We start from the raw sequence: 14,234 nt of genomic DNA on the forward strand, positions 1-14,234 counted from the left end.
TTTTGACCCAGCAACAGTGAAGGAACGGCGATTATAGTTCCAAGCCAGGATGGTGTGGTACTTGGAGGGGAACTTGCAGGTGGTGGTGTTGCTATGCATTTGCTGCCCTTGTCCTTCTAGTTGGTAGAGGTCGCAGGTTTGGAAGGTGCTGTCACAGGAACCTTGGTGCGTTGCTGCAGTACATCTTGTAGATGGTATACACTGCTGCCACTGTGAGTCGGTGGTGGAAGGAGTGACTGTTTGTGGATGGGGTGCCAGTCAAGCGGGCTGCTTTGTCCTGGATGGTGTCGAGCTTCTTGAGTGTTGTTGGAGCTGCACCCATCCAGGCAAGTGGAGAGTATTTCATCACATTCCTGACTTTTGCCTTGTAGATGGTGTACAGTCTTTGGGGAGTCAGGAGGTGAATTACTCGCCGCAGGATTCCTAGCCTCTGACCTTTTCTTGTAGCAACGGTGTTTATATGGCTACTCCAGTTCGGTTTCTAGTCAATGGTAACCCCCAGGATGTTGATAGTGGGGGATTCAGTGATGGTAAAGCCATTGACTGTCAAGGGCAGATGATTAGATTCTCTCTTGTTGGAGATGGTCATTGCCTGGCAGTTGTGTGGCACGCATGTTACTTGCCACTTATCAACCTTAACCTGCATGTCATCCAGGTCTTGCTGCATTTCTACATGGAATGCTTCAGTATCTGAGGAGTCACGAATGGTGCTGATCATTGTATAATCATCAGCGAACATCCCCACTTCTGACCTTATGATTTAAGGAAGTTCATTGATGAAGCAGCTGAAGGTGGTCGGGTCTAGGACACTATCCTGAGATGCTCCTGCAGTGATATGCTGGAGCTGAGATGATTGACTTCCAAATAGCACAACCATCTTCCTTTGTGTTTGGTCTGACTTCATCCAGCGGAGAGTTTTTCCCCTGAATCCCATTGACTTCAGTATTCATAGGGCTCCTTGATGCCATACTCTGTCAAAAGCTGCCTTAATGTCAAGGGCAGTAACTCTCACCTCACGTCTGGAGTTCTGCTCTTTTGTCCATGTTTGAACCAAGGTTGTAATGAGGTCAGGAGCTGAGTGGCCCTGGCGGAACCCAAACTGAGCATCACTGAGCAGGTTATTGCTGAGCAAGTGCACTTGACAGCACTGTCGATAACACCTTCATAATTTTACTGATGATTGAGAGCGCACTGATTGGGCAGAAATTGGTTGGGTTGGATTTGTCCTGCTTTTTGTATACAGGACATACCTGGGCAACTTTCCACATTGCCGGGTAGATGTCAGTGTTGTAAGTGTATTGGAACAGCTTGGCTAGGGGCACAGCAAGTTCTGGAGCACAGGTGTTCTGTACTATTGCCGGAATATTGTCAGGGTCCATAGCCTTTGCAGTATCCAGTGCCTTCAGTCCTTTCTTGATATCACACAGAGTGGATTGGATTGGCTGAAGTCTGGCATCTGTGATGCTGGGGACTTCAGGAGGAGGCCGAGATGGATCATCAACTCCGCATTTCTGGCTGAAGATTGTTGTAAATGCTTCAGCTTTATCTTTTGCACTGATGTGCTGGGCTCCCCCATCATTGAGCATGGGGATGTTTATCGAGCTACCTCCTACAGTTAGTTGTTTAAATATCCACGACCATTCGCGGCTTGATGTGGCAGGACTGCAGAGTTTAAATCTAATCCATTGGTTATGGGATCGTTTAGCTCTGTCTATCGCATTTTGCTTACGTTGTTTGGCACACAAGTCCTGCATCGTAGCTTCACGAGGTTGATAATTCATTTTGAGGTATGCCTAGTGTTGCTCCTGGCATGCCCTCCTGCACTCTTCATTGAACCAGGGTTGGGACCACGACTTGATGGTAATAGTAGAGTAGGGGGATATGCCGGGCAATTAGGTTACTGATTGTGGTTGAGTACAATTCTTCTGCTGCTGATGGCCCACAGTGGCTAATGGATGCCCAGTTTTGCATTGCTGGATCTGTTCGAAATCTATCCCATTTAACATGGTGGTAGTGCCATACAATAAGATGGAGGGTATCATCAATGTGAAAGCGGGATTTCATTTCCACAAGGACTGTGCGGTGGTCACTCCTATCAATACTGTCATGGGCAGATGCATGTGCGGCAGGCAGATTGGTGAGGACGAGGTCAAGTATGTTTCTAAAATAAAAACAAGAAATGCTGGAAATACTCAGCAGGTCTGGCAGCATCTGTGGAGCGAGAAGCAGAGTTAACGTTTCAGGTCAGTGACCCTTCTACAGAACTGGCAGATATAAGATATGTAAAAGATTTTAAGCAAGTAAAGTGAGGGTGGGGCAAGAGATAACAAAAGAGATGTTGATAGGACAAGGTCACAGAATAGCTGACCAGAAGGTCATGGAGCAAAGGCAAACAATATGTTAATGGTGTGCTGAAAGACAACGCATTAGTACAGATAAGGTATTAATGCACTGAAAACTGAACAGCCACAAGCACAAACTTAAAAAAAAACAGTGGGTAGGCACAGTTAAAACAAACTGAACAAACTAAAATAAAACAAACACAAAAAATGAAAAAGAGAAAGAAAAAAAATAATTAAAAATAAAAGTAAAATGGGGGGCCCGTCATGCTCTGAAATTATTGAACTCAATGTTCAGTCCGGCAGACTGTTAGCGGTAAATGAGATGTTGTTTCTCGAGCTTGCGTTGATGTTCACTGGAACACTGTAGCAATCCCAGGACAGAGATGTGAGCATGAGAGCAGGGGGTTGTGTTGAAATGACCAGCAACCGGAAGCTCAGGGTCATGCTTTGGGACTGAGCGGAGGTGTTCCGCAAAGCAGTCACCCAGTCTCCGTTTGGTCTCCCCAATGTAGAGGAGACCACATTGTGAGCAGCGAATACAGTATACTACATTGAAAGAAGTACAAGAAAATCGCTGCTTCACCTGAAAGGAGTGTTTGGAGCCTTGGATAGTGAGGAGAGAGGAGGTAAATGGGCAGGTATTACACCTCCTGCGATTGCAAGGGAAGGTGCCATGGTTGGGTAATGGAGGAGTGGACTAGGTGTCGCGGAGGGCACGATCCCATTGGAATACTGACAGGGGAAGGTAGGGGAAGAAGCCTTTGGTAGTAGCATCATGCTGGAGGTGGCGGAAATGGCAGAGGATGATCCTTTGGATATGGAGGCTGATGGGTTGGAAAGTGAGGATAAGTGGAAACCTGCCACGGTTCTGGGAGGAGGGGAAGGGGTGAGGGTAGAAGTGCTGGAAATAGGACGGACACGTTTGAGGGTCCTGTCAACCACAGTGGGGGGGGGGGGGGGGGGGGAATCCTCAGTTGAGGAAAAAGGAAGACATATTAGAAGCGCTGTTATGCAAGGTAGCATCATCAGAGCAGATGCGTCAGAGACAGAGAAACTGGGAGAATGGAATGGAGTCCTTACAGGAGGCAGAGTGTGAAGAAGTGTAGTCGAGGTAGCTATGGAAGTCGGTGGGCTTATAATGAATATTAGTAGACAGCCCATTCCCAGAGATCGAGACAGAGAAGTCGAGGAAGGGGAGGGATGTGTCGGAGATGGACATGTAAAGGTGAGAGAAGGGTGGAAATTAGAAGCAAAGTTGATAACATTTTCCAGTTTGGAGCGGAAGCAGGAAGCAGCACCGATACAGTCATCAATGTACCAGAAAAAGGAGTCATGGGAGGTGGCCTGCGTAGGACTGTAAGAAGGAATGTTCGACATATCCCACAGATAGGCATAACTAGGGTCCATGCGGGTACCCACAGAAACATGTGGCTATGCGAGAAATCATCTGACATGTAGGAGTGGCACTACCACGGCTTTGGCAGAGGAGGTTAGGAATCACCTGATTATAACAGATGGATGTCTGCCACTCAACCAAAGGTCACATTCCCTCACAGTTCACCCCCAGTAACTCCTCTGACAGTGTGCATCAGCATGAGAAATGTCAGATCCCCCAGTAGCGAATGAGGGGTCGCCATTAGCAGAAACGCCATTGTTGATCTCTCTGCGAATTCTTACTATCTCGCTCCTTCCTCTTGCAGGATTCGAGGGTCCACAGCATGAGGGAGACAGCCTAAACAGGCTGGGAACTTCCAGATGTGTCCTCTCACTCCAGCTGAGGAAGAGGCCTTGGAATTGGTGGAGATATCCAAGGCTCAGTGACATTCTTGACCCTTGCATCCGAAAGGAAATATACCATCCTCCATTCACGTCTGTGGCATGCCTGTTTCCCTAACCATAGAATCCCCCATTACTATTGTTTTCAGAATCTTCCTCCAGCCGTCTGTACAGCTGAACCACCTATGGTGTTATGGACTTGGCTCTGGCAGCTTTGCCCAGAGGAACGTTCACTGTCACCAATATTCGACTATACTACTTTCCTGGCCCTTCTTGACTGCCTGGTCGTCACCCATTCCTACCCACCTACATACTTTAGGCTGTGGCATAATCACATCCAGAAACGTGCTATCCACATAACTCTCAAACTCGCAAATGCACTGCTTGAGCTGTTCCAGCTGACGACACGCTATGCACATGTGGTCTCCAGGACACAAAAAGCAGCCTGGAGTTCCCACATGGAACAGGATGTGCACCCCACGGGAAATGAAATGCCCTGCCATGCCTATATTTATGAGAATATTGACTGACATAACAGAAATAAACTGAAGGCTTATGTAAAAAAAAGACTCACTAGCTTGGAAAAGTCGTGTTAACTAAGTATTTATCATGGTTTTCATCTATTAATTCACTTTTGCTTTTATCCCACTCTATCAATAAGGCTTTGTTAGTGAATTGAAGGAAATTTAGATTATTCAGTAATTCGACATCTCAATCAAACACCATCGATTCCTCTGCTGACATCCACATTCTAACATGGATTATTGGATAGATGATTACGCAATCACTCGTGCCTTTAGATACCCACCTCGGGACACCAAAGTTAATAGTAGCAGATTTCTAGCAGCCAGCTTGGCAGAGAAGTTCTAATCTTGTCACTGGATCAGAAGGTCCTGGATTGAAGCCCCAATCCAGGATTCCAGCACATGAACTAGGCTCACACTTCAGTGCACTATGCAGAAAGTGTTGTAAGAGGTGAGGGCTATTGGAACAGTAGTCACGTCTGACTGGGTATTTGGGGTAAAATCTCCCATGGCACTGGTGTAGTTCACCCAATGTTCTGGCCAGCATTTATCCATCAATCAGCTCCCCCAAACGCAGATTATCTGTTGGTTGGGCTTATTGCCTTTTCTGGATTCTTGCTGAGCCAAACCTGACTCGCACCGTTGACAAAAATTCTAAAGTTCATGATTGGCTCTAAAGCATTTTGGAGAATCCTGAGGTAGTGAAAGGCACTTTACAAATGCAAGTCTTTTCTTCTTTCTTAATGAAGAACAACTGAGATTATTAGATAGGCTGGGTAAAGCCAGACATCTACCTGGCCCTTATCGCTAAGCTGAACCCTAGTGATGCTTTTTTTCAATCAACCATTGATAGTTTTCTTTTGCAGTTGTTTCATGTTTCAAAAAACTTTAAAGCTCATGTGTTTTTCCCCAGGTAAGCATAATCAACAATATTTTCAGTACATCAGACCATAATATTGGCCACAAGATCGCTCGAAGCATTTAACTGTTCCTGCTTTTTTGCGGTGTATTGTGATTTTGGGGCGCGCGTTTATGTTTAAAATTCAAACGTTTATACTCAAATCCCTGTATCTAGCTAGAGAAGAATGTATCTCTTGATCTAGTACAAAGCTTCTTATGTTAACATTTGTATTGCTGTTCTGCAGATTCTTCAACTTTTCGCTCACGTTTCTTTTTGAAAATGTTCCTACCTCTGGCGGCACGTCGCTGTAAATTGCAACTGTTAGCGAAGAAATTCTTATTTATAATTTGCTTCTCAAATCAATAATGTTCACAAATTTTGAACATCAGGTATCATAAATTTATTAAGCATACAGTATATGTAATACAATTGAAACAGACCCTAAAAGACAGAACTCACATTTGAACTTTACAGGATTAGTTCAGGGATTGAAACGTATGCTGTGTGCTGAACTCCTATTTTGGAGCTTTACGAATCTAAATACTTGTACGTTTCACTTACTCACTCCGCAATTTTGCATTTGATAGTTATATAAATGTTAAAATTCAGCTCCAAATAAAAGAATGGCACTCCTTATCAATAACTTGCGTTTATTTACTCAATAAACGTTGTTTGCCATATAACTCCTTTATGCTGTTATCTCATCTAATAGTTTTATGCTTATTGCATATAATTGCAGTTCCATGAACTGAAACTTTATTTATAAGTTTGTCACTCATTCAGTGTCTTTCTTGTAACAGTCATTGCCCCGCATCTGTATTAACGCCAACTGGAAAAAGCTGATGTACATCCAGATGTTTTCCTTTTCAAAACTGTTTTGCCTTGGAATGTCGTAAACTGAATAACGTTCTCTGATTTATTAGAAATGTATTGTTTTGAGGAATGAATTATCAGTAAGAAGCTCTCCTTTAACAGTCAGAGTTCAGGTTTAATGTCTGATTAACAAACCAACGAGCCAAATGTCTGCATATCTGAAAGTAAAGAGGGATCGAGTACTCTACAGTGTACAACTGAAATCGACATGGTGCGCTCAGCACTGAGATCCCACCTCATTCATTGGTTCATTCGTCAATCTATTTCACAACTGTCTGCACTTATTATGCTACTGCCAGATAGGTCGTCGAGTTGCCGGTAAAGCAACTTCAAGATCATCACTTTTATTAAAACCAATATCTGAGGACCACGAACAAAATCTAGCCGAACGTAATTCATCGACGCACGCACGCGCAATATCTAAAATAAGATTACTTTCAGGCGTTTACGACAGCAAATTTCAAAATCTATTGGCCAAGGCGTGAAAATTGTAAAATACAAGTTATTTACCAAAATAGAATAAAATCCAAACTAAACATCTTTTGGATTTCCTATAGGTGACTGACTCTAAAAACAAATCTAACTTACAATACTCTGCACGACAAATTACTGTCCTCTTTTATTTCACCAAATTTCGGACTGGAACTTCTCCAACGTTGACGACTGCTAAATCTACTGGATTCCATTTTCGATTTTCAACATCACTACTTGCTTCAAATCAAGATCAAAATGTAATTAACAAATGGCAGAAATGTTTGGAGCAAACCGCTGGGTGAGTAACTCAAATGGTCCTAGTGCTCACTATTCCATCTCAAATTATTGAATATCATCATATTCACATCCAAAAGCAGCATCAAATAAAGTAAATGAATCTAAAGGGGAAACAAAACAGAAATATTGAGCTGATTATAGTCAATGTAGCCACCAAAATAATGAGTGCAGCCTTTAGATAGTCTGGTTGTAAATTTATCCAACTACATATCCATTCATTTGTCGTTCACTCGACACAAGGATTGAAATTACTTTCATTCAGAGACTTCAGTCCTATTTATAGTTTATCGCACTAAATATATGTTAAAGACATTAGAATAAAGGCCCTTTAAAAGTAAACACTGATTTAATTTATAGGAAAATGCAAGTAGTGGGTAAATATTGTGTTCTGTTGATATTCAAATCTTATTTTGTTTCTATTTCTCAGTTCTAAAGTCATGTCACCGATATCCTGCTATTTCTATAAGGTGTAGTTCTATCACCCTTAAGATGCAGGATGTTCAGGTGTTGGACTTCTTTATTAAATCAATCTTTATGTGTCTCTTGTCACTTATAACGGCCGAACACAAAGGTTATTGGAGTTTCGACACCAATGGACTCAATGTTATAATTCTGCTATTTATACTTCGTAAAAAGTCTAGAAGATGTTCACAAATTATTTGCGTTTCGTGAGCTTGCTCTTTTGGAGAGTCGACGTATACACGACGGGCCGAACGGCCTCCTTCTGTATTGTAACGCTTCTGTGATTCTGTAACGTCTATGTAGTTGAGAAATAGTCAACTACCAGTTAACTGCCACTGTATTATCGGCTTTCCATCACAATGCATCAACGTATCTGGGTGCAATCGTTCTGATAACTGCTTCAGAGTCACAGATAAAGACTGCAAATGGGTGTGCTTCAGGTGAAAAATACAGTGAGAGTCAACGTACACGTTTCACATAGTGTTCGTGTTAATGAAATGAGTCCGGTCGAAAGTCCGTCTAGCGTTAGATTACTATGTGTTTGTAATGTGTTTCAGTGCGACTCTGAGGGGGATAGTTTACTTTATCCAGCTGAGTAGTGGGGGCGTGGGAAGAGGGCGAGGGGTTTTGGGACGACGTGTGACAGGATCTCAAATTGGCCTACCTTGCATACTTATATCTTCACATTCATGTAAATCGCTGTCCATATAATATTCCACCTTATCCAGTGAACTGTTAGAGTGCAAGCCTATAAACGAAATACATTATAATCTTAAAACAGAGTTTATTTAAATTGAAAGATACCATATGATTCAAGCTTAAAGATAATTACCTGGGCCTGTCCCAGGCTCCTGGAACTCAATATCTTCATAAACAGGCTCAGGAAATCCACTGGTATAAAGTTGTTTGTTTCTGTTACCTGTAATACAAAGACCGCGAGAATATCAGATTGTTTTTATTCGTGCATGGGATGTGGGCGTCACTGGCATTTATTGCCCATCCCCAATGGCCCTTGGGAAGGTGGTGGTGAGCTGCCTCCTTGAACTGCTGTAGTCTTTGTGAGGTAGGTACACCCACAGTGCTGAGAGGAAGGGGTTTCCATAATTCTGACCCAGCAACAGTGAAGGAACTATGATATAATTCCAGTCGAGATGGTGAGTGGCTTGGAGGGGAACTTGCACGTGGTAATGTTCCCAGCATCTGCTGCCCTTGTCTTTCTAGGTGGTAGAGATCCTGTGTTTGGAAGGTGCTGTCGAAAGAGCGTTGATGAGTGGCTGCAGTTCATCTTGTAGATGGTACACACTGCTGCCACTGTGTGTTGGTGGTAAAAGGAATGAATGTTGAAGGTGGTGGATAGGGTAGCAATCAAACAGGCTGGTTGATCCTCGATGGGGCCGAGTTTCGAGTGTTGTTGGAGCTGCACCCAACCAGGATGTGGATAGTATTCCATCACACTCCTGACTTGTGCCTTGTAGATGGTGGACAGGTATTGGGGCGTCAGGAAGTGAGTTACTCGCCACAGATTTCCCAGCCTCTGACCTGTCTTTGTAGCTACATCATTTATGTGGCTACTCCAGTTCAGTTTCTGGTCAATGGTCACCGCTAGGGTGTTGATAGTGGGGGATTCAGCGATGGCAATGTCATTGAACATCAAGGCGAGATGGTTAGATTCTCCCTTGTTTGTGATGGTTATTGCCTGGCACTTGTGTGGCATAAATGTTAATTGCCACTTATCAGCCCAAGCCTGGATATTGTCCAGGTCTTGTTGCATCCGGACACGGGCTGCTTCAGGATGAGGAGTCGCGAATGGTGCTGACCATTGTGCAATCAACATCCCCACTTCTGACCTTATGATGGAGGGAAGGTCATTGTTGAAACAGCTTATGATAGTTGAGCCTAGGACACTACGCTGAGTAACTCTTGCAGTGATGTCCTGGGAATAAGATGATTGACCTCCAACAACCAGAACCGTCTTCTGTTGTGCTAGCGGAGTAATTTGCCCCTAATTCATATTGAGTCCAGTTATGCTTGGGCTCCTTGATGCTGTACTCAGTCAAATACTGCCTTGATGTCAAAAGTAGTCACTCTACCCTCACCTCAGGAGTTCAGATTTTTTGTCCACGTTTGGGCAAAGGTAGTATGAGATCAAGAGTTGAGTGGCCCTGGCGGAACAAGCATGGGGGGTTATGCATATCTTTTGTCCCATCCTTTCCTCTTTCAGTCTCTCTTTTTTGTTTTCTGGCAAAAATAAGTTATTTGGATTCTGATATCGCCGTAATTATCCTTTCCCACTCCCTTAAGAATGCTAACCCTTCAAGAAATCTCCGCCCAATTTTGCTGAATAGTACCCCTCGCACGGCCTGAGAGCATTGCCGGCGAAGTATCAACTCCTGGCAAGACCTTGCTGGTAGATCTATGGTTCAAGCAGGTAACAGGGCCTACGATTCCTGCACTATTCTCATCGCTGTGGGATCTGTGGTCTTCTGGCAGCTTTTGGAGAGGTCAGTGTTACAATATCATGCGGAAGTAATGAAAAGAATGACGTTTGTTCCGCGATGGTCCATTTGGCCTGCTCGTGACCACATCTACGCCCTCAGCACTCCAGGATCCTCACGATCTCAGGAGGACCCTGTCAATTTGCTGTCAATATGCAAGCGTCTCGTTAATCAGATGTATTTGTGTCAGGGACGCCCATGGTCGTACTTCGAGCCAATCAAGGTGGATAAGCCTTACTGGAACAAATGAACCAGTGCCTCTTGCAGGTGCAGATCTCCGTTCCGCTCAGTTACAAGTTCGCTGGAAATACCATTACAAGGTCGAGAGGTGGGTCATAACATCGATGATCTTCGTTCCGTCTCCAGCAAAGCAGAGGAACGTAACATTTCTTAGGCGCCATGAAGCTCTTTCACGTTGCAGAGTATCCGCTCTCGCCCAGGAGGCAAGGGTCACTGATTTTGGAGGCGGAGTGTTTGCGTGATTTGACCCACAATGTGGTTCTGTGTCGAGTTATTTGCTCTCAGTTTTATTTTCTCTGGGTATTTGGGCTTTGCATAGATTCTCAGCCCATTCCCGTACTATTAAACAATGACTTCATGATTTATTTCCTTGGTCCCTTTTGATGTCCTAGGGCACAAGGGCACAATTTCAAGATTTGCAAATGACACAGAACTTGGAAGTATTATGGACTGTGATAAACTACAAGAGGACTTAGGCTGGTGGAATGAGGGACAAGTGGCAGATGAAATTTTATGCAGAGAAGTGTGAAGTGATTCATTTTGGTATGAAGAAGGAGAAAAAGCAATACAAAATAAATGTTACAATTATAAATGGCGTGCAGGAGCAGAGGGATCTGTGTATATGTGCACAAATCATTGAAGGTGGCAGGTTACAGGGCATGTTGAGAAAGTGGTTAATAAAGCATATGGAATCCTGGGCGTTATAAATACAGGCATCGAGTAAAAAAAGCAAAGACGTTTTGATGATCCTGCATAAAACTCTGGTTCGACCTCAGCTGGAGTATTCTGTCCAAATCTGGACACCCACACTTTAGGAAGAATGTGAAGGTATTATAGAGGATGCACAAAAGATTCATGAGAATGGTTCCACGTATGCGGAACTTCAGTTATTTGGCTAGATTGTGAAAGCTATTTTCTGGAGAAGAGACGATTAAGAGGAGATTTGATAGAGGGGCCTGGACAGAGTTGAGAGGGTGAAATTGCTCCCATTGGCAAAGGGTCGAGAACCAGAGAACACTGATTTAAGCAAAGGAAACAGTGGCAACATAAGGAAAACTTTTTTTATGCAACGCATGGATCTGGAATGCACTGTCTGAGAGTGTGCTGGAGGCAGATTCAATCGAGGCCTGCAAAGAGAATTGGTAAATTATCTGAAATGAAAACATTTGCAGGTCTATGGGGAAAAAGGGGGAGAGGCAGCAGGAACGTACATGATGGGACGAATGGCCTTCTCTGGTGCTGTAACCATTCTATATGTCTATGGTTAGAAACTCATACAAATGATGGAAAGCATAGAGATTTTATGAACATGAGGAGATAATTCGGCCCATGGTGTGCATATCGACCAAAAAACAGTTACCCTGCCTTAACCCATTTTGCAGTTCTTGGTCTATACAGTTATAGGTTATGACTCTTTAACTACATATCTTTGTACTTCTTGAATCCCTCTACCAGCCTTCCAAACCCCTACCACATCCTGGATGAAAACAATTCTCCTACAATTCCCTCAAACCCTTCTACCAATCACTTTAAATCTATGCCGATTGGATATTAACCTCTCGGTTAAGGGAAATAGGTCCTCCTTATCCACTCTATCTAGGCCCCTCATTAACGCGTATACCTCATTTTACTCTCCCTTTAGCCTCCTCTGTTCCAAAGAAAACAAGTTTTGCTTATCCAATCATTCCACAAAGCTAAAGTTCTCTGGTCCTCGCAACATTCTGGTAAATCTCCTTTGTAACATCTCTAGTGCGATCACATCTTTCCTGTAATGCAATGACCAAAACTGTACACGAACTGTAAGAACTGAAAACGTGCAAAATGAGTAATAGGACCCGCCAAGTATTGGCCAGAAATTTTAATGGCTCATTAACCAACCTTTCTGGCAGCTTCTCTGCAGTTCTGATACCAAAGCGAGTGATACAGCAATCAGAAGTGCAGCAAAAATGCAGGTGATGATGAAAACGGAAGGTCTCTGCGGTTTATAAGGCTGATGGCCTGTAAGCAAAAAAACACTCAATATTAACACAGGGAAAAGCTCTCTCGCGCATTGCATTTACCCACGAACAGCAACCAGATCGAACTGAAATATTCATAGGAAGAAGCCTGACAACAGCTCTGTTGTTGCCTTTGCAGTTATTATTACTCTACACAACATTTTAATTCAAACCCAGTTGAGAAACACAATCTAAATATCCTACTTCTTTACCTTTATTCAACCAGCCTTCGATCTAAAGCTGGCACTGTTTGGGTAGAAACGGTTCTGTTATGGGCAAACATTGGACAGTAGCACAGACGCGAAAATAATGTAACTATGAAGTGCTAATACATACAGAATTAGAGATACACTTTGTAGAAAGATCTGGCTTCTTTACAGCAGGTGACAGCTTCGGGCTAGAATCCCCTTTTCAGAATGTTAAGCTTTTCATAAAAAGAGTCGCCTAATCGATTACATGGTTACAAAGCAAATAGGTTTTGAAAGGACATCTGGATAATGACAGGAACATGTGACAATGCGGTTAAACTGGGGGGGGGGGGGGGGTGGGGGGGTGGGGGGACGTTTAGTTTCTCCTCCCAAAACTGAGGAAACCCAGTGTTGTCCCTCGAGAGTGTTGTTCACCTGCGAATAATCACGACAACTGATATTTACACAGCGCCCTTATAAACCTCCAACGCTATTGCAAAGAACATTTGACACCAAACTATATAAGAGATATTGAGGATAGATGACCAAAAGCTTGGGCAAAGAGGTAGGTTTTAAGGAGCGACTTAAAAGAGGAGAGGGTGCTGAAGAGGTGAAGAGGGTTCGGTAAGGAATTCCCGAGCTTAGACCCGAGGCAGCGAAAGACGCGGATAGCAATGGTGGAACGATTAAATTTCTGTGATGCGCAAAAGGCCAGAATTGAAAAACACAGAATTATCGGAGGGTTGTAGGGCAGCATTAAGTTACAGAGATAGGATGGGGCGAGGCCATGGAGAGATTTCAACGTAAGGATAAGAACTGTAAAATCGAAGCTTATTTTTTAAAATCGCGTACCAGAACATATCACACTGGCGTCTTCTTTATGTTCACAGTCATGACGGCCCATTGCTGAAAATTGGCAGTCCCACAGGAATAGCTCACTCCCCTTGCATTGAACCTCGTCCATCCATATGGTGCCATTTCCTTGGTCAATTAGCCTCTCTCCGGGAGCCCACACTGGGTCGCCACAATTTAATTGTCTACAGACGACAGCGGCATCGTGTCTATCCCAAAAATCATCGCACACCGTTCCCCACGTACCACTGAAGAATATTTCAACTCTTCCTGAGCAATTATCGAAGCCAGCAGCCAGCCGCAACCCTGCATCAAACGATACGCGTGTAAGCAATTGACACTTTAACTTGCACGTGGATAGTCACTTTATTTTATTTGCCCTGTTCAAATTCCAACGCACTGCGCTTTAGTTTAACGCCACACATGTTAAAGGTCCATGGATTCTCACTGGCCCGGGATACTCTGCCGCAACACAGCTGGCGAACGTGTCCAGCGGAAGCTAATTATTCACTCTCGGGATTGCTTATGTTAAACGAAAGAGTTTAGAATATGTGAATGGAACCAAATGTATTAAAACTCAGTCTGGTAACAGGTAATTGTAAAGCGGGCATCATGTAGGAGAGTAGGGCTTACACAGAACACACTGTGCCAGACGTCAGAATAGAAATTTCGAACGTTCTTCGACAGGAGGCAATGTGCCGAACTCCAGTGTTGAATACAGAGTCGGTGCAGTCTTAGTGATAATTGGCCCTACGCTGTTAGATCTGACTCATGAATCTCCCTTTCCGCAACATCCTATCGAGGGTGCTACAC

General features: G+C 43.7%; 1 protein-coding gene across 2 annotated transcripts in view; it reads right to left on the reverse strand.

Moving 5' to 3' along the window:
* Positions 1–5,934: 5,934 nt before the first annotated feature.
* The window catches only part of LOC137375486 (deleted in malignant brain tumors 1 protein-like), a 55,422-nt gene continuing 47,122 nt past the window's right edge, over positions 5,935–14,234 (reverse strand). For both annotated transcript variants that reach the window (XM_068042823.1, XM_068042824.1), the window contains 5 exons: positions 13,422–13,727; positions 12,263–12,382; positions 8,482–8,568; positions 8,314–8,397; positions 5,935–7,288 (listed from right to left, as the gene is read on the reverse strand). In XM_068042823.1, the coding sequence (XP_067898924.1) occupies positions 7,233–7,288; positions 8,314–8,397; positions 8,482–8,568; positions 12,263–12,382; positions 13,422–13,727 (653 nt within the window). In that variant the 3' untranslated portion in view covers positions 5,935–7,232. The remainder of the gene's footprint in view (positions 7,289–8,313; positions 8,398–8,481; positions 8,569–12,262; positions 12,383–13,421; positions 13,728–14,234) is intronic.

The sequence above is a fragment of the Heterodontus francisci genome, chromosome 11 (genome assembly GCF_036365525.1).
Source record: "Heterodontus francisci isolate sHetFra1 chromosome 11, sHetFra1.hap1, whole genome shotgun sequence".
Taxonomy (NCBI): Eukaryota; Metazoa; Chordata; class Chondrichthyes; order Heterodontiformes; family Heterodontidae; genus Heterodontus; species Heterodontus francisci.